The following is a 25,959-nucleotide window of genomic DNA, read 5'->3' as shown; positions in this document are numbered from 1 at the left end:
ATCTGAGGCTGGGAAGGGAGGAGTGGGTTTATCTTTGACCAGAACTGGATCAGCTACATAAATACTAAAGCTTCAAGTGTGGTCCAATCAGACCAGGTATAGCTGAAGCACATGATTTCTAGCCCTTTGCATTTTATTCCTACTTCTTGTACTTGTTCAGATACTTGGACCCCAAATCTCTTTGGATCTCCATTGCTTCCAGTTCTTCACCATTTAAGAAATACGCTGATCTAGCCAAAGTGAGTGACCTCACATTTGCCTATAGTAAGAGAATGGTCAAACTATCAACAAACTTAATTTTCCTTGATGAGTTTTATGAAGGATGTCAGTGCTGGAAAATGAAACAATTGTTTTATTTGCCAAGCATCTTTGTGTTTCCTCAAACTAAAGTTACCAATTTGAAAGTTTATGGTTATTTTTAATATCTGATATTAAGGCATCGATTAATTCCTACAAGTACAATCAGTGCTCAACATAATCAATGTAATCCAACACCACTGTGATGCTTTAAATATTTTGCTGCAAATTTTAAGTACATTAATTTCTCTAGTTTGCAATTTATCAGAATGTCTGATTTAAACAACAAATGGGTTGGTTACTCTTTTGTGATTAGCATACTAATTCTTAAGCATCCATTTCAAAATTATGAAAACCGTATAGATAATTCTTTTGATTGACTCATATAAACCAGCAAACCTCATTTCATGGCAGAGTCCTGGCCATCTACAACTATTATTCCATCAACTGTTTCATGCTCAATTATTCATGGTCCTAGCTGAAAGTATTTTGTGTTTTAAGTAAATGGTTCATCTATGATTCATCACAACCTAGTGATAATTAAGACTTGAAGAGTTTGGTTCATTCAGATTTTCTCATTGTTAAGTGTAACCAATCATTTTAATTCAAAAGTTAAGTGTTACATTTAATTGATAGAATAAATTGAGCGCACAAAATAACCAATTTATAAATGGGAAATTGCCTGAACTTATAAGAGGTAAATAAGTTTAATTTTGACAAATAAAAGATAATGGAAATAAAGTCTGGATGGGTTTTGTATTTCAAAGAGGGATATATTGCAACATGTTCTCAGTTTGTGATGTAACCATTTGAATGTGAGATAATATTACAAAGTAATATCTGTTTGTTTTGTGACTTTCATATACTGAGTAAATGGTGTAGCCAAACGAACCAGCTAAAATGGCGTTTTGTAAAGCATTCTGGGACAATTGGGCAAGAAATTAAACTGACAGGCTGCAGTTTAAAGACAGACAAACAGGCTGCAACCCTGATGAGTGAATACACAGGATATGGGCCAACTCCAGGATGAAAGAGACTTTCTGGTCATACTGGGTTGTGTGCCAGACATAAAGGCACCATGAATCCTTATTTAGGAGGAAGGTATGTGACCTATGTGCCTCCAACACCTACAGACATGGCCGCTGGGGATACACCCAGAGATTGGTGTGGTAGCACCTGATTGGACTCTTATCGATCAGGGTGATCAAGTCCTGATCGATTGATTGGCAATGGCCAAAAAGGGGCGTGAAACCAAACGGGGTATAAAGGATGCTGCACAATCAGGAATCTCTCTCTCTCTCTGACCCCTTGAATGAGCTACAACAATGGTGAATATCGCCAACAAGAGGAGAGCCACCACACCCAAGAAGGAAGGAAGGAAGGAAGAAAGACTACAGCCAGAATGCCAGACCAGACCAAAGGACCAAACTACACAGACAACTACCAAGACCAGCACACAGATAAAGGCCAGTGTCTGTTTGGGTACTTGTCAGTCACACAAAGTTAAGTCAAGGTCTTGTATTGTACTTGAATTCTAGTATTTTCTGTAAGATAACTTATTGTTGGTCGGGTGGGTGATTATTGATTGTGTGGGTTTAAATAAATATTGTTTGTACTAACAAGACGTCTACTTGTAGTTATTTGTCCACCGTTTAAGGGTTAAAACAGACTGATTTTACAACAATGATATCTGTGGTAATCCTCATGTTCACATGTAAAGTTTGTCGAATTGATGTATGCAAATGCTAATATGTTGGGAGTTAATTTTTCTGAAAAGTTAAGGGCTCTGGAGAGTGTCAATGACTTTACAACAGATGACGGGATTTTTCTTTGCATTTAGTTATTTAGGGTTATAAGAGTTAAAATGCTGAAAGGGGAACAAATAAACCATTTGTGCAAGTTATGTTATTCATAAATAAATTGGTAAAATGGACAGAATGATGGAGGACTTTCCTCTATAATTTGTTAAACTAATAGAAAACTTTTGAATGACTTTTAGCTTGTACTTCGGTTACATTCTGTTAATTGGGTCATAAAAAACATAGCATGTGTATGCTAGGAGACAGATTTTGAGCTGTGACTGGAAGTTTAAATCTGAAATGGTAACTGTGACAAGGTGTTTATTATGCAAATTTGGATCATTTTTAAATGACAAATACTGTGGCGAATTAAACCTACCTCTTCAGCATTTTTTGGGTGCATGACCTTCTAAAATCCAAATTTGAATGTTATTTCCTTTTGCATTTGTATCAATGATTGATTACTGTACTGTGCATAATTCTGAACCTAAAATGGGGTTTTAGAATATGTGGTTATTTGTATTTGCAGTGTATTGTTGTCTGTAACTTCTGGAATATCAATATGTTGTGGGGATGTATTATTACTGTGCATGCCAATGTCTGGGCCTTGCTTGACTGTTGAGTGGCTGGGGAATTCCTGACAGACACTGGTCCTGAGTTTGTGATCCGTCATGCTTCATCCTTCAGGATGAAAGGGAGATATGTGATCTATGTGCCTCCAGCGCCTACAGACATGGCCAATACCCAGAGATTGGTGTGGCAGCACCTGACTGGACACATCAATAAGGGGAATCAATTCCTGATTGACTGGCAATGACCAAGGGGGGGGGGGGGGGGGGGGAACCTAACCAAGAACAAGTTAAAGTGATAGTGACCATTGCCAATGACGACCAGCACGAGGAGAGCCACCACACTCGAGAAGGGCAGATGGAAAACCAAAGCCAGAGTGCCAAGCCAGACTAAAGAACTATAATACACAGAGCACAACCAAGACCGATGCACAGATAAAGGCCAGCGTTTGCTTGGGTACTTGCCAGTCACTCAAGGTTAGGTCAAGGTCTTGTACTGGACTTGAACTTTGGTATTTTCCTGTAAGATAACTTATTGTTTGTTGAGTGGATGCTTATTGATTGTCTGGGCACAAAGAACCCCAAGTTGTCTTTTGTTTTTTAACTGGGGGTGGATTCATACGCTGGTAACATTTGGCTTCTGATTGGTCATGGGGCCATGCTTGGCCCTGGCCCAGATCAAAGGGGGGAATGAAGTAGGGAAAAGGTGAATGCATTTTGTACCTGAAGGGAAAGGGTTAATGGATTTTGTACCTAGAATATGTCACAAACATAGCCTTTTCATCATGACTGATTTTCTTTAGATTATACTGCTCCTGGCATTAATACACGTTATTCGTTCATGTATTACCTGCTTGAACTCTCATTTTTATAAAGACAGATAGTTTAATGTGGCTGTTATTTTGTAGACGTTGCAAATCTTTCCTATTTTGTTAGTTGGACATCGTTACCCAGATGGTAGTTTACGATACTGGCTTTTAACAGCTGCTGATGGCAGATCGCGATACCGGCTTTTAAAAGGAAGAGTCCTGCTGGGACAGCCGCGATCGCACAAGTAACTTCAAAGACAGGGATGCTGGTAATGCTGCAGAAGGGGTTTGAATCGTGACCAGATTAAGCCTGGCTGCAGGACTGTAATTCCTGATTAACTCTGGGCCTACATCACGACCCAGGAAAGGAGACCTGAAGGTCTGGCCGGAATTGGAACTTTGAATCGTGATTACTGCTGGAGCACATAGTGGATAAATGCCCACTTGTGTTTGTGTTGTATGAGAAGTCTTGTAATCCCAGTTTCTCCCAAAATTCTGGAATGTACGCCAGAGTTTTGAAATAAAAACCACTGTATTTTGACTCTCTAACAGTCTCAGAGATATTATTTTACCTACAACAATGATTGAATGCTGTGGTATCTTTTCCTGGATCACAGATTTACACCAAAAGACAAATCAACTAGGATAGGAATGCAAATGCAAGATTAGTGTCCTTTACAGGAATGGACTGTGAACTTAACACTGCTAATTAAACAGCAGAAAAAGACTACAAAACTGTTCAGTAAGACGAAAGAAAAACATTGCTTCCTTTAAAAAATAAAGTCACAAAATAGAGTTTGCTTTTTCCAGTTTTCCTTTGCTAGATCATTCTGGCTGAAAGATTATGGCAAAACACTGGCTGCAAGGCATCCATCAATTTCATCCTTACCTACTTGTAGGTAAGCATGACTAACCCGAAGTGATGTTCAAAGATTGTCCTAAGCCGTATACAGAATTGCCCAATTTATATTCAATTCTTTAGTACAGTGAAATGCCCTGGAAAACTGACAGTTCACCAGCTGTAAATTAACACAAGTTCCACATGATTCTGGAATCAGACTTCCTGTGCCTCTGAATAAATATTTTCCCATATTACCAACAGGCCTGCCTGAAATAAACCTGAATGCTACACAGAGGCAGTGGTCTTAGATTTATATTGGAAATATCACTTAATAACACAATTCCAAGGAATCTATAATGGCAGTTCATGTCAACAGATGTTTCAGATCTAACACAGCGTTAATAGTGCAAACATGACACTGGACAAGATTTTGTTGCAATCTTCCTGCTCTACGAAAAACAAAGGCTCTATTATTAGTAATTGTAACAATAAAAAAAGTCAGACATTTTAAGGAACACAAACAAGCATAATTACAAGGTTAATAATTTATTAATACACTAAACACAAGATTAAGATGTCCTGTCCCTTTAAGGTGTTAAAATCTTATTGTTATAAATAAATGTTACCCATCTCTCCTGTATTTACCACTTTGTTAGTCAACATGAAAATGCTATTACATTGAGATTGATGATAACATTTTACCTCAATATGATAGTAGCTTCTTCAATTAAAAAAATAAAGGTAGATTTTACATTTTGTTAGCACTGATGTCACACTGGCATAGATAAAATACCATAAAATGCACAGTGCCACTGAAGTGCAGACTGAACCTGATGAGTAAATTCTAATCAGCTAAATTCCCTCATGTGACAATTGACCTCTCGTGATGTTTCTGTTGGTAATTTTGAACATTGAGACCTAAGCACGATAGACCATGGAATGCACAGTCTTAGCAGTTGCATACTTTATATGTTAAAATATATATTGTTATGACAGGAATATTATATCACCTTGACCAACAATGGAAAATGCATTAATCCTGAATTAATATTCTTGCAACTGTATGTAATCCTGTTCTCACACTGTCCTACTTCCTGTTGCACCTTTTGAGAACTACAGCCTGGTTATTACCAGCAAGAAATCTCATATCACCAGTTTAAAGTCCAACAGGTTTATTTGGAATCACAAGCTTTCGGAGCGCTGCTCCTTCATCAGGTGAGTCACTCATCAAGAAATTGTTTGGGAGAAGGAGAATGGAATATGAAATATAGGTAGATTAGCAAAACACAAGTTCAGCTAATAACTTTAACGCTTACTTAAAATCCTATTAAGATCGAACTTAAAGTCTATAACTTTTTGAGTTAACCACGGATGATGGGTCCTTCTCTTGGAATGTTTCTTTCTCATTGGAATGTATCTATTCTAAATATTCTGAAATATCCCCTATGTCTGCCACTGAACTTCTATTGATCTATGAGGATCTGGGGAGGGAGTATGAAAAGCTGGGAATGGAATTAAAAAGTAGAACCGACAAGGTGGTCATCTCTGGGCTACTGCCTGAACCGAGTGCAGACGGGCGTAGGGTTGACAGGATTAAGGAAGTGAATGGGTGGCTCAGAGATTGGTGTGGGAGGAATGGGTTTGAATTTATGGGGCATTGGCATCAGTATTGGGGTAGGTGGGACCTGTTCGGGCGGGATGGGGTTGGTCTGAACCGTGCTGGGACCAGAGTCCGGGCGAGTCGTGTAAAGAGGACTGTAGACAGGGCTTTAAACTAATTGGGGGGGGAGGGTGCGACGGTAGGTGACATTACGAGGCCTAAAGTTAAGGAGAGGGTACAGGTAAGGGTGGAGGCCGAGGATGTCCCAATAATAAAGGGAGTAGGGGGCGTGAGTATGAATAGGGTCCAGGGGAAGGCTGGGATGAAGGCACTTTATCTGAATGCATGAAGCATTTGGAATAAAGTGGATGAGCTGGTGGCGCAGATCGACACAAATGGATACGATCTGACGGCCATTACAGAGACGTGGCTGCAAGGTGACAGGGACTGGGAGAAAATGTCCAGGGGCATCAAGTGTTTAGGAAGGATAGGCGGGAGGGAAAAGGGGGGGCGTAGCTCTGCTGATTAAGGATAGCATCAGGGTGGTAGCAAGGGATGATATTGGAGCCAAGGAGCAGAAAGTGGAATCGTTGTGGGTAGAGATTAGGAACAGCAAAGGGAGGAAGACGCTGGTGGGTGTTGTCTGTAGGCCCCCGAATAATGATCTGGAGGTGGGGCGGGCTGTTAACGCGCAAATAAGTGCGGCGTGCAGGAATGGGACGGCCGTAGTTATGGGGGATTTCAATCTGCATATTGATTGGTCGACCCATGTTGGACGCGGTGGGCTCGAGGAGGAGTTCTTGGAATGCTGCCGGGATAGTTTCCTTGAACAGTGTGTGTTGGAGCCGACGAGGGAGCGAGCTATCTTGGATCTGGTGTTATGTAATGAGGCGGGTAGAATCAGGGACCTTGCGGTGAAGGATCCTCTTGGGGAGAGTGATCATTGTATGGTGGAGTTTCTGGTGCAGATGGAGGAGGACAAAGTGGGTTCCTGGACGCGTGTCCTTTGTTTGAACAGAGGGGAGTACAGTAGGATGAGAGAGGAATTGGCGAATGTGGACTGGGGGAGCACGTTGGAAGGTAGGTCTGCTGAGGAGCAGTGGAGGATTTTTAAGGAGATCTTTCTTGGTGCTCAGCAGAAATTTATTCCAATGGTCAAAAAGGACCATAGGAGGAGAGGTAATAAGCCGTGGATAACGAAGGAGGTGAAGGAAAGTGTTAAATTAAAAGCGGAGGCGTTTAGAGTAGCTAAGAGTAGTGGGCGAGAAGAGGATTGGGAGAGGTTTAAATGTCAACAAAGATTGACAAAGAAATTGATAAAGAAGGGTAGGATAAACTATGAAGCTGGGCTAGCGCTTAATATAAAAAAGGATAGCAAGAGTTTTTATAAGTATATAAAAAGGAAGAGGCTGGCTAGGGTGAACGTTGGACCCTTAGAGGATGAGAACGGGGACTTAGTGGTAGGGGATGGGGAAATGGCTGAGGTCTTGAATAACTTTTTTGTTTCTGTCTTCACGGAGGAGGACGTGAATAATTTGCCGGGTGTTAGCAATGGAAAGGTGGTAGGACTGGAGGGTCTTAATGACATTACTTTTACTCGAGAGGCGGTGCTCGACAGACTGGAGGGGCTGATTGTGGATAAGTCCCCAGGACCGGATGGAATGCATCCGAGGGTTCTGAAAGAAATGGCGGAGGTGATATTGGATGCCTTGGTGGTTATTTTCCAGGTGTCGCTGGATTCTGGGGAAGTGCCGGAAGACTGGAAAGCGGCTAATGTTACGCCGTTGTTTAAGAAGGGTTCCAGGCAAAATGCGGGGAATTATAGGCCGGTTAGTTTAACGTCTGTCGTAGGTAAAATGTTAGAATCCGTCATCAAGGAGGAAATAACGAGGCATCTTGAGGGGAATTGCTTGATAGAGCAGACGCAGCACGGTTTCGTTAAGGGGAAGTCGTGTCTGACAAATTTACTGGAGTTCTATGAGGATGTGTCAAGGGCGGTGGATAGAGGAGAGCCGGTGGATGTGGTCTTTCTTGATTTTCAGAAGGTGTTTGACAAGGTACCTCACAAGAGGTTATTGCAGAAGGTAAGGGGACATGGAGTTGGGGGTAGGGTGTTAGCGTGGATAGAGGACTGGTTGTCAAACAGGAGGCAGAGAGTGGGGGTCAATGGGTGCTATTCGGATTGGCGGTTGGTGACTAGTGGAGTGCCTCAGGGGTCAGTGCTGGGGCCTCAGCTATTTACCATTTATATAGATGATCTGGAGGAGGGAACCAAGTGTATGGTGTCGAAATTTGCTGATGACACCAAGATTGGTGGAATGGCAAATTGCGCGGAGGGTGTGGAGAGTCTGCAGAAGGATCTAGATAGGCTGGGCGAATTGGCCAGGAACTGGCAAATGGAATTTAATGTTGGCAAGTGCGAGGTGGCCCACTTTGGTAGGAATAATGGTAGGAAGGATTATTACTTACGTGGAGAAAAACTGCAGCAGGCGACGGTGCAGAGGGACCTCAGGGTCCTTGTGCATGAGTCGCAAAAACCCAGCTTGCAGGTGCAGCAGGTGGTCAGGAAGGCGGATGGGATGCTGGCCTTCATAGCGAGGGGGATTGAATATAAAAGTAGGGAGGTCTTGCTGCAGCTGTATAGGGCATTGGTGAGGCCGCAGCTGGACTACTGTGCGCAGTTTTGGGCGCCGTACTTATGCAAGGATATTTTGGCCTTGGAGGGAGTGCAGAGGAGGTTTACTAGGCTGATGCCGGAGTTGAGGGGGTTGAGCTATGAGGAGAGGCTGAATAAACTGGGCTTGTACTCGTTAGAGTTTAGAAGAATGAGGGGAGATCTCATTGAGACGTATAAGATGATGAATGGGATGGATAGGATAGAGGTGGAGAGATTCTTCCCGCTCAGAAAGGACAGTAGGACTAGGGGGCACAGCCTCAAGATAAAGGGGGCGCGGTTTAGAATGGAGTTGAGGAAGAACTTCTTCACTCAAAGGGTGGTGAATCTCTGGAATTCTCTGCCCGTTGAAGTGGTGGAGGCTACCTCACTAAATATTTTTAAGATGCGGGTTGATGGGTTTTTGATAAGAGAGGGGATTAAGGGTTATGGGGAGAGGGCGGGAATGTGGAACTGAGCCACGACAGATCAGCCATGATCTTATTGAATGGCGGGGCAGGCTCGAAGGGCCAGATGGCCTACTCCTGCTCGTATTTCTTATGTTCTTATGTTAAGCACATTTGCCAGGTTACTTTAGTCAGCTCCACTTTCATGCCTGTTATCGGACAACAAATTTTATGAAATTGGGCACACAAAATGGAAGCAAACTAAAGTTATCCTCAGAGCCTTCCACTAAAATCACAAAATAACAGACACTGATCAGTAGGCAAGAGCATGCTTTTAGAATGCAAATGAGGGCTAGCACATAAGGGAAATTGGACAGGATGGCACCTACAGGGACTAAATTAAAGAACACATCCCCACCCCATCAAGATCAGCACTTCTAAACCAGTCAAACAACCCATGGAGACACTTAAAATTAACACAGTTAAGGAAGTGTCCCTGGCCCCTCAAAACTCTTGAGATCAATAACACACCTATGGTTCAAACCCCAGAGATTCCAGGCCATTGATAACCAACCAAACAAAAACGATTAACACACACTTAAAACAATTGCTCCAACACTCGAAAACATCAAAACAGGATGACTGAAGTCAAATACTGTAAATTAAGGATTAGCATTTGAAACATGAAGTTCAGGTATAACTATAGCCCGTTGTGGGGGAGTCTTTAGAACACTTTGTATGTCCTGACTGTGCTTCTCCGTCGACGTAAAAAGAAAATAAAGCTGTGCCATTATTGAACTTCACCCTGAGTCCGTAGTGGTCGTTTCGCCCACTCGCGCTAACATGCCCTTATAATTGCTCTTTAGTTTAAAATATTAGTCTTGAGCTCACTCTTCTCTCCCTCAAATTAAATGTAAAATTTAATCAGATTATGATCACTACTATCTAGGGGTGCCTTCACTATGATGTTCTCAATTGATTCTATCTCATTGCTCAATACCTGGTCCGATATAGCCCATACTCTGATTAGCTCCAAACATACTGTTCTATTGTTCCCAAAAACATTCTCTGTACTCCTCATCTATGTTATCTTTACCCACCTGAGTTTTCGAAATTATATATAGATTAGAAATCCCCATGATTATTGCTGTACTTTTCTGATAAGCTCCCATTTTCTTTTATATTCTGTCCTACTAGTTACAATTAGAAGGCCTGTACACCACACCACTTCTTGCTTTTATAATTTCCTATCTCAATCCAAACTGCTTCTACATCCCGGTTTTCTGAATGTAGGTAGGCCCTCTCTAATGCTTTATTATTATTAAAAATTATTAATTAACAGAGCCATCCTTCCAACCGTTCTTAATGTCCTGTTCTTTACATACCTTTCAATATTCAACATTAAGCAGACAGGATTTTTGATCTCCTAGGGAGTTCATAGCATCCCTACGGAACGAGGCTATCTTACCCAGGCAGGAATGTGGCATTAACACCACAATCAAAGCAGCCATGATTTTACTGAATGGCGGAGCAGACTCGAGGGGTCAAATGGCTTATTTCTGTTTGTTTCTAATGCCTGCAATATGAATCAGTTATGGTACAGGTGTTAATGTAATTTGGTTAAAAATAGCTGCTTCAGTACCACAGGTACTGGGATTAAGCAAACTTCAGTGTAACATTCAAAATTTATTTTTCGCAAGACATGCCAGATTTATTTAGCATATCTTGAATTTGAATGATTTAAAACAACAGCCTATTTTGGGTGAAAATTACACTTCCCAGTTCAAAAACATTTATTTAATTTACAAAGTGAAGTATTGGTATTGAAGTCATGGATCACTCCTGGGTTGCAAGAGCATGAAAACATTGGCACTGACAGGCACACATGATTGAATTTACCAATAGAACTGCATAGTGTGGCAAAACTGTAACTGATATAGCTTAACTATCTGGAACTAAACCTATTGGTGAAAACCTTTATCTGAATCACACGTGATTTAAAAAGAAAGCATTCAGAACTGGAAGTTTAGAGCCCACTGAAGCAGCAAAATAGCATGGAGGTTGTGCTTCCTACTCCTAACAGCAGGAAAACTATAAATGATTAAGTCAGACGTGCAAAGGTAATGAAACAGGAAACTCAAATGCTTGAGGTGGGAAGCTAACTGATTTGTTTAATTGCCCACTTATATGTAATTCAAGTGCAATTTGACATAATCTAATCCATCCCAATTTAGTGAATCTCGTGTTCTGCCATACGTTTAGTGGCTTACCCAGTGAAAGCTGGCTATTTATAAGTGGCTTCTTGACTCACTAAGAAAGTCCTTTGGAATTCCAGGAGACTTAGTCACAAGGCACAGGATTGATCTTGGAGATATTTTCTCTGTAAAAATTTGCTTAGCTGATACCAAGGAGTGAATCCTCAGGAAAGAAGTTCAGAACCTAGAAGTGTCAGGTCCAAAATTTAAAGGGACAGCGCACAACTGAGATGCAGAGGGGTCATTCCTTAACGTGGCATTGCAGACTTGAGTTTTGAAGGGGAGGATATTTAAGAGGTTGCCTGCAAGGAAAGGGAGAGGTCGTGGCAGCATGAGAATCATCCACCCTTGTTCATTCTTGAACACTGGAAGGGTGTACTGGCTGAACTGCGACATCTTAGACCTCAATTAAACCCACTGATGCCACCAAATGATTTTGTCAGATAGTAAAAGGATCTTTTCCTCGAGCATCAGAAGGCCTTTTTGTGCTGGGGCAACAGAAATTCAGGTGCTGGAGCTTTAAACTGCACAGTATTGTTAAAATGCTCACAAAATAACTTCCAAATCTTAACACATAATTGGCTTCCCTTTAAAACCACCACCCATCCACTGACTCTGTCTACAGTTCCTGCTGCCTCGGCAAAGCAGCCAACATAATTAAAGACTCCATGCACCCCGGACATTCTCTCTTCCACCTTCTTCTTTCGAGAAAAGGGTACAAAAGGCTGAGGTCACGTACCAACTGACTCAAGAACAGCTTCTTCCCTGCTGCTGTTAGACTTCTGAACGGACTTAACCGGCATTAAGTTGATCTTTCCCTACAGCCTAGATGTGACTGTAACACTACATTCTGCAGTCTCTTGTTTCCTTCTCTACGGACGGTATGTTTTGTCTGTATGGTGCGCAAGAAATAATACTTTTCACTGTATGTTAATACGTGTGACAGTAATAAATCAAATCAAATATGGCGCCTTCTCCTGCTTAGCCATCAGGTGATGCAGGCTTCCGAACGTCAAAGCTATCTCTGCCAGTGGCAGAGATGAATGAGCTTGCCACTACAGACCCATGCCAGATCCCTGCCATCCAGGTGCTGCGATGGTAGCACCAAATCCAGCTCTCAATGTGACTCTACGAATCAACAGTGATAAAAGGTGAAATTACAATACAAGGGTTTAAAAAGCAGTGCTACTAAAGATGATTTATCCCTCAGCAGATAGATATTTTTTCCTGATTTATATCTGAACGTTGGACTGAGATAGAACCCAATATTGTTTCTAACTAGAATTAAAGAGCTGTTGTAATTGTACTTACCAAAGGCATATGTTGTATACTGGCTAAGTATTGCAGCAAGCCCTTGGTATGGTAAATCGTAGGGTGAAGTTCAGGGTTAGGGGTTAACCACTGCCGGTTTAGATCTTCACCACTTAAGGAGCAGCGGTGGCTACAAAACAATATACAGAAAAATGAAATAACTGGGAAGCCTTTCCAGCTAATTTCTTCCGTAGAAAGACTTGTCTTATCTTTACGTCAATTCAATTTAATCTTCCAAACAGAGTCACTGCAAAGAGAAAGTAAACAAAACAAAAATATCTATTCAATCTTATATTCTACATTCCTTGTTCATGGCTGAATGTGTTCTTTGACATCAGACTATGTTCTCAGCAGCTCAGGAAGTCAACACAGTATTCTATAATCTTTTGCACACCACAACATCCTTGCAGCCACACATTATTTGCAACTTCAATGCCCTTGTTACTTGAATCAATTAAGGTTAAGTATACAGATGGAAGGCATTGATTGGATGGTTAGCCAAGTACATATAAAGTGACACTTACTAACACAAGAGTAGAATGGAGTCAGATGTATACCTGTTATGTTTTACTCTTGTGAATAGATCTATACTATGTAAAAACTGGCTTTGGTTTCTTTCTTCATCAAGAGTATATCCAGCAAACTGGATATACCGTCTTGCCGTCACTTTTAGACTACCTCTACTGTTACTCCCTTAAGTCTAAAAATGCAAACTTGAGTGGATTTGACAGTGCTTGGCACATGTTTAGTCACTCATTAGCATATCTGGTTTGACCACATCAGATTGTGCTCTCCTTTGGCAATACTATTACTTTAAAATCATGCTCAAGGACAAAAATAACTGCAGGTTTTAATCCTAATTATCTTCTCAAATTTCTCTTCCCTGCCAGTTTTCTCCAAGAACAAATGCAACAAGTTCATTGATTTCAAGCACGTTGACAGACATTATCTAATCACGTGCTTTTCCCATTTCTCCTTGCAAATAAACTAAACCTTCTGACTCCTTCCACCACTCTTCCCCATCTGTATTTTTTCATCCAAACTCATCTCATCCATGAGACCCAATTCCTCCTTCCTCAACCCAATTCTGCACTCTTGATCATTCATTTTCTCTTTCTTGCTCTCAAGCCAGATGATGCTGCAAATGGTTTGCACTCTTCAGGCACTACTTCCCTCTCTTAATACTGCCACTATCATTCCTCCTCAAAAATCCTACCCATAAATTCCTAGGTCCCTCTCTAACTCCTTTCTCCCAAGATCTTTGTCACTACCCAGACCAGTGTCAATTTTTACTGCAACTCCTGATTTGAATACCATTTACTAACTCCGTGTTTTCAGACCGCTTGATCAATATTCAGTCTTGAATAAGGTGCGCCTTCCTCAGCATCAGATTGGACTGTGAGCTGAGCTTTCAATCCCATATCCTGTCAAAAAGACTACTACTGCCACTCCTATAACACCATCCACCATCAAACCTTCTGAAACCTACCTACAAATGAAATCATTGGATATCTCATGGTAATTTCAAAATTCAATTTCTTCAATGCTCTTCCCATTGGCTTCTCATTCTGCAGGTTCCATAAAGCAGCTGATCTGAAACTCTTGTTACGTCTATCCTGTCTTGCCCAAATATCACTCCTGTCCTGACAAAAATCGACCATTAATCGCTTGGAGCTTCAAATTTAAAATTCTTAAATGTGTGTTCAAATTATTCCTATCCTGAAGTCTCTTTATCGTTGTTAATATCTCTGCTTCAATCCTTACCACCTACTGCTACTTCTGTAACTCTGATCTCCAATACACATCCCCTTTGTCTTTATCTATCAGTCATCATGCCTTCAACTGTCTGGATTCTATTCTCTGGAATTCTGTTGCTAAATTTCTCCAATTTCCTGTCCTCCTTTAAATTTCTCCTTAAACTTCAAATCTTCGGAAAGATTTTTGATCACCTTTCCTGAATGCCCCTTTTCTTTGCATCGGCATGAATATTTTATCCCATCATCTCTACGAAGTACTTTGGACATTTCAAATATTTCCGTGGAGATATTTTCAAACATTTATTATGTTTACAATTCTCAAATTGTAAATTGAGCAATTTGAAAAATTGGTAATTTAAATCCACATTCTTTATAGATCTCGTACTGTTTAGCTTTGGAACCTAATCATATCTATCTTTACAATCTAAGTTCTCAACTGCCATTGTGGGCAATATGGTGGTACAGTGGTTAACATTGCTGCCTTAAAATGCCAGGGACCCTGGTTCACTTCCGGCCTTGGGTGACTGGGTGATGTTTGTACATTCTCCCCATGTCTGCATGGGTTTCCTCCAGGAGCTCTGAGGAAAGATGTGCAAGTTAGGTCATGATTGGCCATGCTAAATTTCACTTTCGTGCCCCATGATGTGTAGGTGAGGGGGATTAGCAGGGTAAATGTGTGAGGTTATGGGGTCAGGGTGTGGGTAAGATGCATTGTGAGAGTTAGTGCATACTTGATGGGCTGAATAGCCATCTTCTACACCATAGGGATTTTCTGATTCTGTGATCTGTTGTGAGCAAATTTCCCTTTTCCAGCATGCGCTGCCAATCCTCGGCCTGTCTGGAAAACTCATGAAGTGGAAGATAAATCAGCCAGGTGCTGATATCCCAGGAGAAAAGTCGAGCTTTGTGGCTGTGTACATCCTTCCCACTGCTTAGTCCAACCAACATTCTCATTCGGACTCTCTATAAGGTCATGAATATTACTGCATTTATCATATAGATGAAAATGACACAATCTGAAAATCTCATACACTTTCTTTTATTATGTAGTACAAACATGACAAATGCACATACATACCATTGTTCCTCAGGGTTTTAATCCTAAATACGGAATTTTCAAAGTCAATTTTGATTGATGATTTAAAAAGCTTGTTTGGGAATTTTTCAGTTTTTGAAAGGAATCAGGGAAATAATTAGAGCCCAACACCCAGGTAAGTAGAAAGAAAATCAGTTTTTATTTCAAAATCAATAATCTTCCTAAAACAAGAAAGGGATTAACAGTGCACACTTGAACTAAATTATTTATTTGCACAAGTTCACAGACACAACTCAATGGTGTCAGTTAGGGTTATCAATGTGAGTGGATTGACTGGGAATCTCCAGCAATGGTAGACAAATCTCTTGAGTATCACTGCTAGCAATCTAGGAGGAAATTAGAGCGTTCACAATTTGCGCCTATGTGCTTTTATTTTGATAATTTGTGATTTTCACAACAGATGTTGATTTGAAACCATGAGTAAAGACACTTAATTGTAGGGGACCTGATCTTTATAAGGATAAGGCAACTGCAATATAATTTGCAAACTGCAGTTAAGTGCCAGATAATTGGTTGTTTCATGGCTAGGCAGTACATGGTCAGCCAGTAGGTGATCAATCACCCAGAAATATGCAGAGTAGATTTGGAAACTGATGTCTGAGACAAAGGAAGATTTAAACTAAGTAGCTTTCCAACATCTTTCAAATGACTGTTTGTAACCAGGCAAATACCTTTTCTTACACTTTGCCTACTGCACATATACACCTGAAAATTTGCTTGGATGCTTGAAACGTTCTCAACAATTTTAATTTCAGTGCCTGGCTTGGGCTCTTGTTTATTTTTTCTTCTACTTATACATCTGAATTTATAACCTTTCTTTTAATCTGTGACTGCCACATATGTGTAAATACATATTTTTATTCTTGTAGAAGACCTCAAAATACTGTTTCCAATTTTGGTCTCCTTATTTGAAGGATGTTGAGGCTTTTTGGGTGCAGTGAAGAACCAGTACTCTAAAACCGGTTTTAAAGCACTGCAGTTATCATGATGAGCTAGAAAAGCTGGAACTCTACAGCATGTAAGCTTAGGGGTGATTTAATCAAGGTTTGCAAGATATGTATAGAATAGATTGTGTTTAAGTGACATTTTGCTCAAATTAAGTTAGTAAGGAAGGACCAGATATTATAATTTTAAATATAAAAGGCCAGATTCTGATGAAATGTCAAGGAGATGGTTCTACACTCAGCTCTTATGACAGACTGCAATTTTCTGAATCCATCAAGTGAGAGCTGGACCAATTTCTGGCTGGGGTGGAGATCACCTCATGTAAAAGAGTTATGAGGGTAACATGATCTCCTTTAATTGTTTTGGTCAACTAAGTGACCTAAACTAGGAATGTCCCAGATTTTGTTCCCTTCAAATTGATCTGCATCGCTAACCTGGTTTTTCACCTCTCCCATGAGATAAAATAGTTTGGGTGGAGTGTAATTGTATATCATAGTGATCCATAAGGTTATCAAAAGTATACAGTACAGGTTGAATGCACATGGAGTATTTTCCTATCAATTACTGTTCACAGATGTGTGCATGTAGGGCGGCAAGGTGGCACAATGGTTAGCACTGCTGCCTCAGTGCCAGGGACCCAGGTTCAATTTCTGCCTTGGATGACTGCGTGGAGTTTGCATGTTCTCCTTGTGTTTGCGTGGGTTTCATCCAATTGCTCCGGTTACCTTCCACACTCCAAAGATGCGCAGGTTAGGTTGATTATGTTAAATTACCCCTTAGTGACCCGAGATGTGTAGGTTACAGGATTTGTGGGGTAAACAAATCGAGTTATGGGGGCAGGGCCTGGGTAAGATGCTCTGTAGGGGGAGTTGTTGCAAACTCAAAGTGGCCATTTGGCCCATTATGCACCATATTGATTCTATGCAATTGTCGACCAGTAAAATGGGAAGAAGCAACAGAAGTAGTACTCACAAAGAGTTCTTTAACAATTTAGAAGAGGAAGTGCATACTGACAACTTACCTCAGTGAAGCAAAGAATTTATACATATACATATATACTAAAAAAAATCGATCATACATACATACATATGTATGATCGATTTTTTTTAGTTCAAATATGAACATTTATAGAATGGAAATCAGTATCAGTAACTGAAATACAGATACTCTATTTTCCAGATGTCGTTTTTCTAGAAAATCTTTCAAAATTATTTACAATTAATTGTTTAAAAATAAGCTGTTAGAACTGTAAATTCTTACGTGCATTTGTTAAAACTGCACAAATATTAATACAAAATATCTCAATGTAGACAGGCTTGCCTCACCTTCCATTGATGACTCCATCTGGGTTCAGCATGGGGACAATTTTGAAAATATAGGAGTCCCGTAAATTTTGAGCTGCCAAGTTGTTGCTCATTAAAAATTCCAGGGTTCCCTTCATCACCCAGCTGGAATTACTTTCTCCAGGGTGGACGCGGGACGTCAGGAAAATGTAAGGTCGGTTTCCTGCAAACATTTTTATATCATTATAGTTTTTTTCACAAAGAAACTAACAGCTTCATATAGTAGTAATCATATAATGCAAATTGTGACAGGTAAACAGTAACAAGTACTTTCTAAACTCATCTAGGCTTTCTGCAATATTGACCTTTTGGCATCTGACATAAGCCATTTTTGCTCAATTCTATCCTGCATGCTCCTTGACATCCAAGGAGTTCTAGAGGCCCATCATTTTCCTTTAATGGGCACACACTTATTCTGAACTGTCATTATTTCCTCTTTGAATGCCGCCCACTGCAACTCATTTACTTTCAAGCAGTTGTTTCCAGCCCAATTTTGCAAAATCACATCTCAGCTCAGTAAAAACATCCTTTGCCCGGTTGAGAACTTTACTGCTGCTCTATATTTGTCTTTTTCCATCATTATGTCAAATCTATAACAGAATAATGATCACTTTCTTCTTAGGCAATTCCTTAGGATCAAGGACAACTTGCTTACACTCCAGTTCAATGACTGCTGAAATGGTTAAGATCTGAAAACATTGCCATATGTAGGGTTGGTGGTGCTTGAAAGATTGGGTAGATGGATTATTTGGAGGTTTGCACATTCTCTCTAATATCTGGACAAAGTTTCTTAATGTGTTTGGTGCTTTCCATAATGAGTTGTCTCCATTGTAGTTGGTCGCAAGCCAGTGTCTCCCATGAGTTGATGGATACATTGGACCTCTTCAGGGATTGTTTGAGGATATCCTCAAAGCATTTACTGAGTCCTCTTGGGAGTCTCCTGCTGTGATTGGGTTCCAAGTTGAACAGTTGCTTTCCGAATCGAGGTCAGGCATACAAATGACATGTCACGTCTTAGTGGGGTTTGCTTTGAGTAATTAGCGCCTCAATACTGGTCAAGTTGACTTGGAAGAGGGTGCTGCTGTTGGACCACGTTTCTTGCTACCAGATTTGGAAGTTCTTGCAAAGGCACCATGGTCTCCACTGTTTTGAGAGACCGGTCGTAAGTCATCCAAGTCTCTGAAGCATATAGAAGCATAGGGATTGCCAGTAAACCATTACCTTAGTCTCGGGTTTGAGATTTTGATCCTCAAATACACTTTTCCTCAGTCAGCTGAAGGCTAAGCCTGCACAGTGGAAGCGATGATGAATTTCATCAAATGTGGTTGCCTTCATCGAGAGGGGTTTCCAAAACAGGGAAATTAGTCCACAACTTACATGGAGGTCACAGATCCCTCATAGAAGATTCCAAATTGAAACTCACTTTGAATAAAAGGAAACTTACATTCTGCAGCCAGTTGTTAGCAGCTTTTTTTTGAGGTGAATGGCAAATGCTGTCCTTTCCATGTTCCTTCAACAATGACTGCAATTATGGGCCAATTACCACACTTACCACTTATGCTGTAAGCAACCCTAGAATATATCAACACTACATGGGAACAGGATTAGAATAAAAGCCCTAAACAGCCTGTTACCAATTACCAATTACTGTTTACTCAGCACAATAATTATTTCTTGGTTGGGTTAGTGAAGAGTGTCTTTGGAATTGTACTTAAAATATGATTGAGAGAAATAATAAAGTCTACACCTGATTAAGAAATCAGTCATGTCCAAAACTCAGTGAATATATTTGTTGATTTTAAGACAATTATAAACAAGTTACAGGTCACATTCAATGTATTCACAGTACCAATAAACTACAATGCTTAGCTCAGGTAAATATAGCAAGTTACTTACTAAACTGGTATAGATCTTCCCAGGACTTGGACTCTGGTACAGAAGTAATGGTCAGTACAGGGCAAGGGTTGCCTCCTAAAGTTTCACAGATCGAATCTTGTCGGAAGTAAATCTGCTGAGGATCATGTAGTGCCTCCAGCTTTTGAATGTGCATCTTTAGTAAAAAGACAAGAAAATGCTTAGAATTCTGTTAATAATGGACATTATATTCTGACTTTGTTACCATTAAGACTGAAAACGATGGTTTGTGGTTAGATGTGAAGATCACAATTTGACCCCAAACAGTTCCAGAAAGAGTAATTTTTATGGTAAAATGCGTGCCTTGACTGCTCTGATCCAGATTTAGGTTGGATGACCAACTGTAAAAACATTAATATTAAAAAAGATGTACTTGCATCTATACAGCAGGTTTCATAATCCCAGCTCATCCCAAATCATTTTGCAGCCAATTAAGTACTTTGAAATATAGTAATTAGTGCAATATATAGATCTATGGGTCCATTTAAGGGGCAATTGATGTACCAGATTCTGTAAGTCTGCCCTCATACTCTATATTTCACTAGTATTTCATTTCCTATATCATTAATCCGAGGAATCTTTGAATTGTATCAATCAACTTAAAGATAATTCTGTCATCTAACGCCAAGTACATTTAGGCTGCCTCATAAAAGGAGAGTTCATGGCATATGTTATCGTGATGCATTAACCTGCTACTAACTGAAGCACGTGCTTCCAATTCAGAGAAATTCCTGATCCCATTGTCTCTGTGATTAAATCAGAGTGCTTGGATGCAAAGATCTTCAATCTCATACAATGCACCAGTCAAACTTCCGGATTTGAAATTTACAAACCTTGTATTCTTTTGGAAAAGTTCAATATGGTGACAGCATTTGTTACAGGTCCAGCACCAATTCATTATAGATTGGGGAAAATGCTGGAAATATCTTGCAAATCTTCTCTGGTCTATTATGTTCAGAGGTTCGTTTGTGCCACACACTCTGATGAGCTTATATCCCTCAGGTGCATATGCTCCAGGCAGAAACATTTTAAAGAAATGTAATCAGAATGGATTATGATCCCGTAATCAGCTATTGGACCAGCTTATATGTGAAGGACTTTTTAAAAACAAAAATTCACAAATACAGACAAACAAACAAAAGAACAAAAGTTCAAATCATTAAGATTAGAAAAGTTAAGAATATTATTTAACTCAATAAATGCCCTTTTACTGGATAAAAAATAGGCTTGAAGCAGATCCTATCCACTGGAAATGAATGAATGTTGTATGTTGGATCAAAGTATTGTCCTTTGACAAAAACATGTTTATTTAGACAACAAAATTACTTCTGAAGGAGTGTTAAACCAAATACATTTAAAGGGAGTAAAAGCTTTTCCAATAAGACTGTTCATTTTGATTACCAAATGTTTTTAAAAGTAATTACATTTAAAATAAAATGGGAATCATCAGTTGCATTATGTATAGAAACTGATTAGAAATGTTATTATGATCCAAGACCAGAAGAAACCATGTGCGGTCATAAAGTAGGTTAATTTAACATGAAGCAGAAATTTCACTTCCCTCTAACATAATGTAAAATAAAATTAGAACATGAGTGCAGTCAACTATTTGCCAATACTCAAAAGGCATCAAACCTTTTAAAAAAATATAAAAGCTAAATATCTCAAATATAATAGATCTTTCAACAAAACACAATTCAGAACCCAAGCTCTACGATGATGCAATTAGCTTAATGTACATGCAATTTGAAAATCTATCCGAAACCAAAAAGAATTACATCTTCTAACATCCAGCTGAGGTTTCACAATACAGCATCTTAAACATAAATGAGAGCAAAATGAAGAGGGCTGAGTTTAGCCATCCACATACTGCATAATATGCAAGCATTGGCTGCATATTGCATATTTCTCTAATTAACAAGCAGCATTTACCTGTAAGGTAGAGTAGGTATATGGGTAGTGGTAAGCAAAGTAGCACACATCATCCTTGTGGGTGAAGTTCATTGTAAATGTCAGAGTGTAATATGATTTGCCTTTCAGACCTCCAGCTGCTATTGAACTTCTGGAAAAATGATTCCTACAAGGAAAAAGCATAAATCTGTTAAAATCTTCAAATAAAAACAACATGGTGAGTGATTGGAGGGGAATTCCCAGACAGTGGTGTTATCATTAGTCTGCTACCCTTGTCCTTCTAGGTGGCAACAGTTGTGGGTTTCGAAGGTGTTGTCTAAGGAGCATTGAGAGGTTCCTGCAGTGCATCTTGTACATAATGCTGCCATTAAGTGGCGGTGAAGGGAGTGAATGTTTGTGGAAAGAGTGCCAATCAAGCAGGTAACTTTGTCCTGGAAGGTGTCAAATCTTCTGTGATGTTAGTGTACCTTTAGGAAAAGTTTTTTTTAAATCATGATTTCTGCAGCTCTGACAGTTTCAGTGTTTTTTCAGCTCACAGCCTTAGCTGATGTCGTTATGGCACTGGTCCTTTTATTGCTGCTTAAATAGGGGTTCGTTTACTTTTACTGGGATGTTTATGACTCGGCATTGTTAGGAGAAAAACTAGTTGGCAGGTTAGATGATGAGTTTTTTTTAATTTTCAGTTTGGAGCTGCAGGTTTAAGCTTTAGTTTTAGAAGGGACAGTAAGCTGAAAAGTCTCTCTCTGCCTGGCAGACAGGGTCTGGGGTTCTGGGAAGTTGTTCTGACTTCAAACTGTTCTGGGTGTATCCAGAGAACTGAAGACTTCAACCAAAGGAGTCAATTCCAGTGTCATCAGAGCATTAGTCTTTGCTGTGATGAACTTGTTTAAAAGGGTTTGTCAATGCCAAGGGTTTTATTTGATTGGAATATTTTAGATATATTTATTAAGGGTTATACATCATAGAGGTATTTTTTTCCTCATTTGTAACTGATAAGAGTTCTTCCTTTTTATTAACTATACATGTTAACTATATTCTTAAATAAACTTTCTTTTATCAAAGTTCCCTAGTGGGTCATTGAACCATACCTGAAGTGAAACCTATCATACTTATCCTAGTCAAATTCAAAATGCAAAACTTATGATCCGGGGGTTGGGGGCTGGGGGCGGGGCTCCATAAAATACTTCAGAGTTTCTGATCTGAATCATAATACTTCAAGAGCATTGCTGGAGCAGTACTCATCCAGGCAAGTGGAGAATATTCTATCACATTTCTGACTTGTGCCTTGTAGATGGTGGACAGCCTTTGGGGAGTCAGGAGGTGAGTTATTCGCTGCAGGATTTCTAGCCTCTGACCTGTTCTTGCAAACTGATATTTATATGGCTAATCCAGTTCAGTTTCAATGGTCAATGGTAACCCCGAGGATGTGGGGAATTCAGTGACAGCAATGGCATTGAATGTCAAGGGGCAATTGCTCGGTTATCCCTCATCGGAGATGGTCATTGCCTGGCACTTGTGTGGTGGGAATGTTCCTTGCCACTTCAGCCCAAGCCTCGATATTGTCCAGGTCTTGCTACATTTGAACATGGATTGCTTCAGTATGAAAGTCACTGCAAGTAGTGCTGAACATTGTGCAGTCATCAGCAAACATTATTATTTCTGACTGTATAATAGAAGGAAAGTCATTGGATGAAGCAGTTGAAGATTGTTGGAAGTAGGACACTACCCTGAGGATCTCCTGCACTGATGTTCTGGAATTGAGATGATTGATCTCCAACCAATGCAAACATCTTCCTTTGTGCCATGTATATCATCAACCAGCAAAGGGTTTTCCCCCCGATTCCCACTGACTCCAGTTTTGTTCAGGCTCCTCGATGTCATACTCAGTCAAATGTTACCTTGATGTCAAAGGGAGTCAATCTCATCTCACATCTGGAGTTCTGCTATCTTATCATGTTTGAACTAATGACGCCAGGATCTGAGCACCCCTGGTGGTACCCAAAGTGAGTGTCATGAGCAGTTATTACTGAATATCACTGAAGTGGAACAGCTTAGCTAGGTGTGTGGCAAGTTCTGGAATACAAGTCTTAAGTAGTACTGCCAGAATGTTGTCAGGGTTCATCGCTTTGCAGTATCCAGTGCCTTCAGCCACTTCCTGATATCAAGAGGAGTGAACTGAATTGGCTGAACACTGGCACTTGAGAAGCTGGGGACTTCTGAGAAGGTCAAGATGGATCATCTACTCTGCACTTCTAGTTAAAGACTGTCGCAAATGCATCAGCTTTATCTTTGTACTGATGTGCTGGACTCTTCCATCATTGATGATGAGGATTTTGTGCAGCCTGTTCCTCCAGTAAGTTGTTTAATTGTCCACTACCATTCACAGCTGGTTGCTTAAGGACTGCAGAGCTTAGATCTTGGTTGTCTGGCTCTGTTTATTACTTGCTGCTTGTGCTGTTTGGCATGCAAGTAGTCTTGGGTTGTAGCTTCACCGGGTTGACACATTTTTAGGTATGCTCAATGTTGCTCCTGGCACGTCCTCTTGCATCTTCATTGAACTAGGGTGGATCCCCTGGCTTGGTGGAACAGTAGAGTGGGGATTATGCCAGGCCATGAGGTTACAGACTGTGGTTGAGAACAATTCTGCTGCTGCTGATGACCCACAGAGCCTCATGGATGCACAGTCTCGAATTGCTAAATCTGATCGAAATTTATCCTATTTACTCCAGTGGTGGTGCCACACAACATGATGGAAGGCATCTTCAACATGAAAATGGGGCTTTGTCTTCCCAAGGATTGTATTATGGTCATACTGATACTATCACGGACAGATCCATCTGCGCCACGCAGGTTGGTGAGGTTGAGATCAAGTACGTTCTTCTCTCTTACTGGTTCCCTCACCACCTGCCGCAGACCCGGTCTAGCAGCTACATCCTTTAGGACTTGGTCAGCTCAGTCTGTGGTGGTGTTACCGAGCCACACTTGGTGATGTGCATTAAAGTCCCCCAAGAGTACATTTTGTGCTCTTGCAACCATTGGTGCTTCTTCCAAGTGGTGTTCAACATGGAGGATTACTGATTCGTCAGGGGTAATCAGCAGAATTGTTTGTCTTGATGCTTCATGGGGTCCAGAGTCGATATTGTCTCCCTGGTCAACTTCCTTCAAACTGTATACCACTGTGCCGCCACCTCTGCTGCTTCTGTCTTGATGGTGGACAGGACATACCCAGGGATGTCTGGGATAATGAGATACTTGCTGAATCATATCTTGCAGACAATGTCAAGCTGTTCCTTGGCTAGTCTTTGACAGCTTTCCTAATTTTGGCACAACTCCCAGAGGAGAACGTTTCAGAGTCAAAAGGGGCTGAGTTTGCCATTACGGTTTCCGTAAAGTAACAAAAATAAACATTATTTCCTCTAATATCTTCCAAAGAATATTTTAATGAAATTACAGTATTGCAATTTACATTAGAAAAGGAAAAAATATGTAAAAAGATTTGGCAGAAACAGATAAGCAAAGCACTAAGGAATAGTAAGGTATTGTGCAGTCAGAATAACAGGAAATGGAATAAAGTCTAAATTAGGGTTACCATACATATATGTGAATGCCAGAGTGCGACACCTAAGGTTGGTGAGCCAAAGGTGAAGATGGCCATGTGGAATGATGACGTGACAGTGACAGAGCCCTGGCTCAAAAAAAATGCACAACAGGGTACCAAATATTTCTGGACGCGAAGTGTTCAGGAAAGATGGGGAAGGAAAGAAAGGAGGAGGGACGACAATATTACTTAAGGTAAATTTGAGAGCGAGCAAGTCCTAAGGGATCAAGGATAGAATCTAGTTAGAACTAAGAAACATATAGGGGTATAGTTCCACTAGGAGATGTATTCTACAGACAACAAATTAGTGGATAAGGTATACAGGAACAAATTTGCAAGGGAATTATAGAAAGATGCAAAAACTATTCAGTAGTTATAATGGGGGCTTTAATTATTCTAGTATAGACTGGATGCAATAGTATGAAGGACAGAGAAAGAGCAGAACTTCTGAATTTAATCCAAGAGAATTTTCTAGTTCATTATGTTTCCAAATTCAACAAGGAAGGAGGCATTACATGATCTGTTTCTGGCAAAAGCGGTGGGTTATGTGGATCATTGGCCTCAATTATAGTGTCTCTAATTCTGGATATCACACTTCAGGAAGGATGCAAAGGCAACAGAGACAATGCAGAAAAGATTTATGAAAACTATTCCAGGGATGAGGGACTTCAGTTACCTGCATGGATTGAGAAGCTGGGACAATTCTTTTTGGAGAAGGGTAAGAGAAGGTTTTATAGAGGTATTCAAAATCATTAAGGGGGTCCGAACAGAGTGGGTAGATGATGTTCCCACTGGCAGAGAGTCGAGAACCAAGAACATTGATTTAAGTTGAATGGCAAAAGAACCAAAGATGA

At 40.3% G+C, this 25,959-nt stretch overlaps 1 protein-coding gene across 7 annotated transcripts in view; it reads right to left on the bottom strand.

Moving 5' to 3' along the window:
* agtpbp1 (ATP/GTP binding carboxypeptidase 1) overlaps positions 1-25,959 on the bottom strand; it is a 240,091-nt gene that overhangs the window by 62,140 nt on the left and 151,992 nt on the right. For all 7 annotated transcript variants that reach the window (XM_080188828.1, XM_080188827.1, XM_080188829.1 and 4 more), the window contains 4 exons: positions 21,529-21,673; positions 19,579-19,732; positions 17,665-17,845; positions 12,542-12,671 (listed from right to left, as the gene is read on the bottom strand). In XM_080188828.1, coding sequence (XP_080044954.1) covers positions 12,542-12,671; positions 17,665-17,845; positions 19,579-19,732; positions 21,529-21,673 — 610 coding nt within the window. The remainder of the gene's footprint in view (positions 1-12,541; positions 12,672-17,664; positions 17,846-19,578; positions 19,733-21,528; positions 21,674-25,959) is intronic.

This window comes from Carcharhinus amblyrhynchos, chromosome 5 (assembly GCF_965287045.1).
Source record: "Carcharhinus amblyrhynchos chromosome 5, sCarAmb.v2.hapA, whole genome shotgun sequence".
NCBI classification, from domain to species: domain Eukaryota; kingdom Metazoa; phylum Chordata; class Chondrichthyes; order Carcharhiniformes; family Carcharhinidae; genus Carcharhinus; species Carcharhinus amblyrhynchos.
Note: the sequence above shows the minus strand (reverse complement) of the source record. Positions and strands in the feature narration are given on the sequence as shown.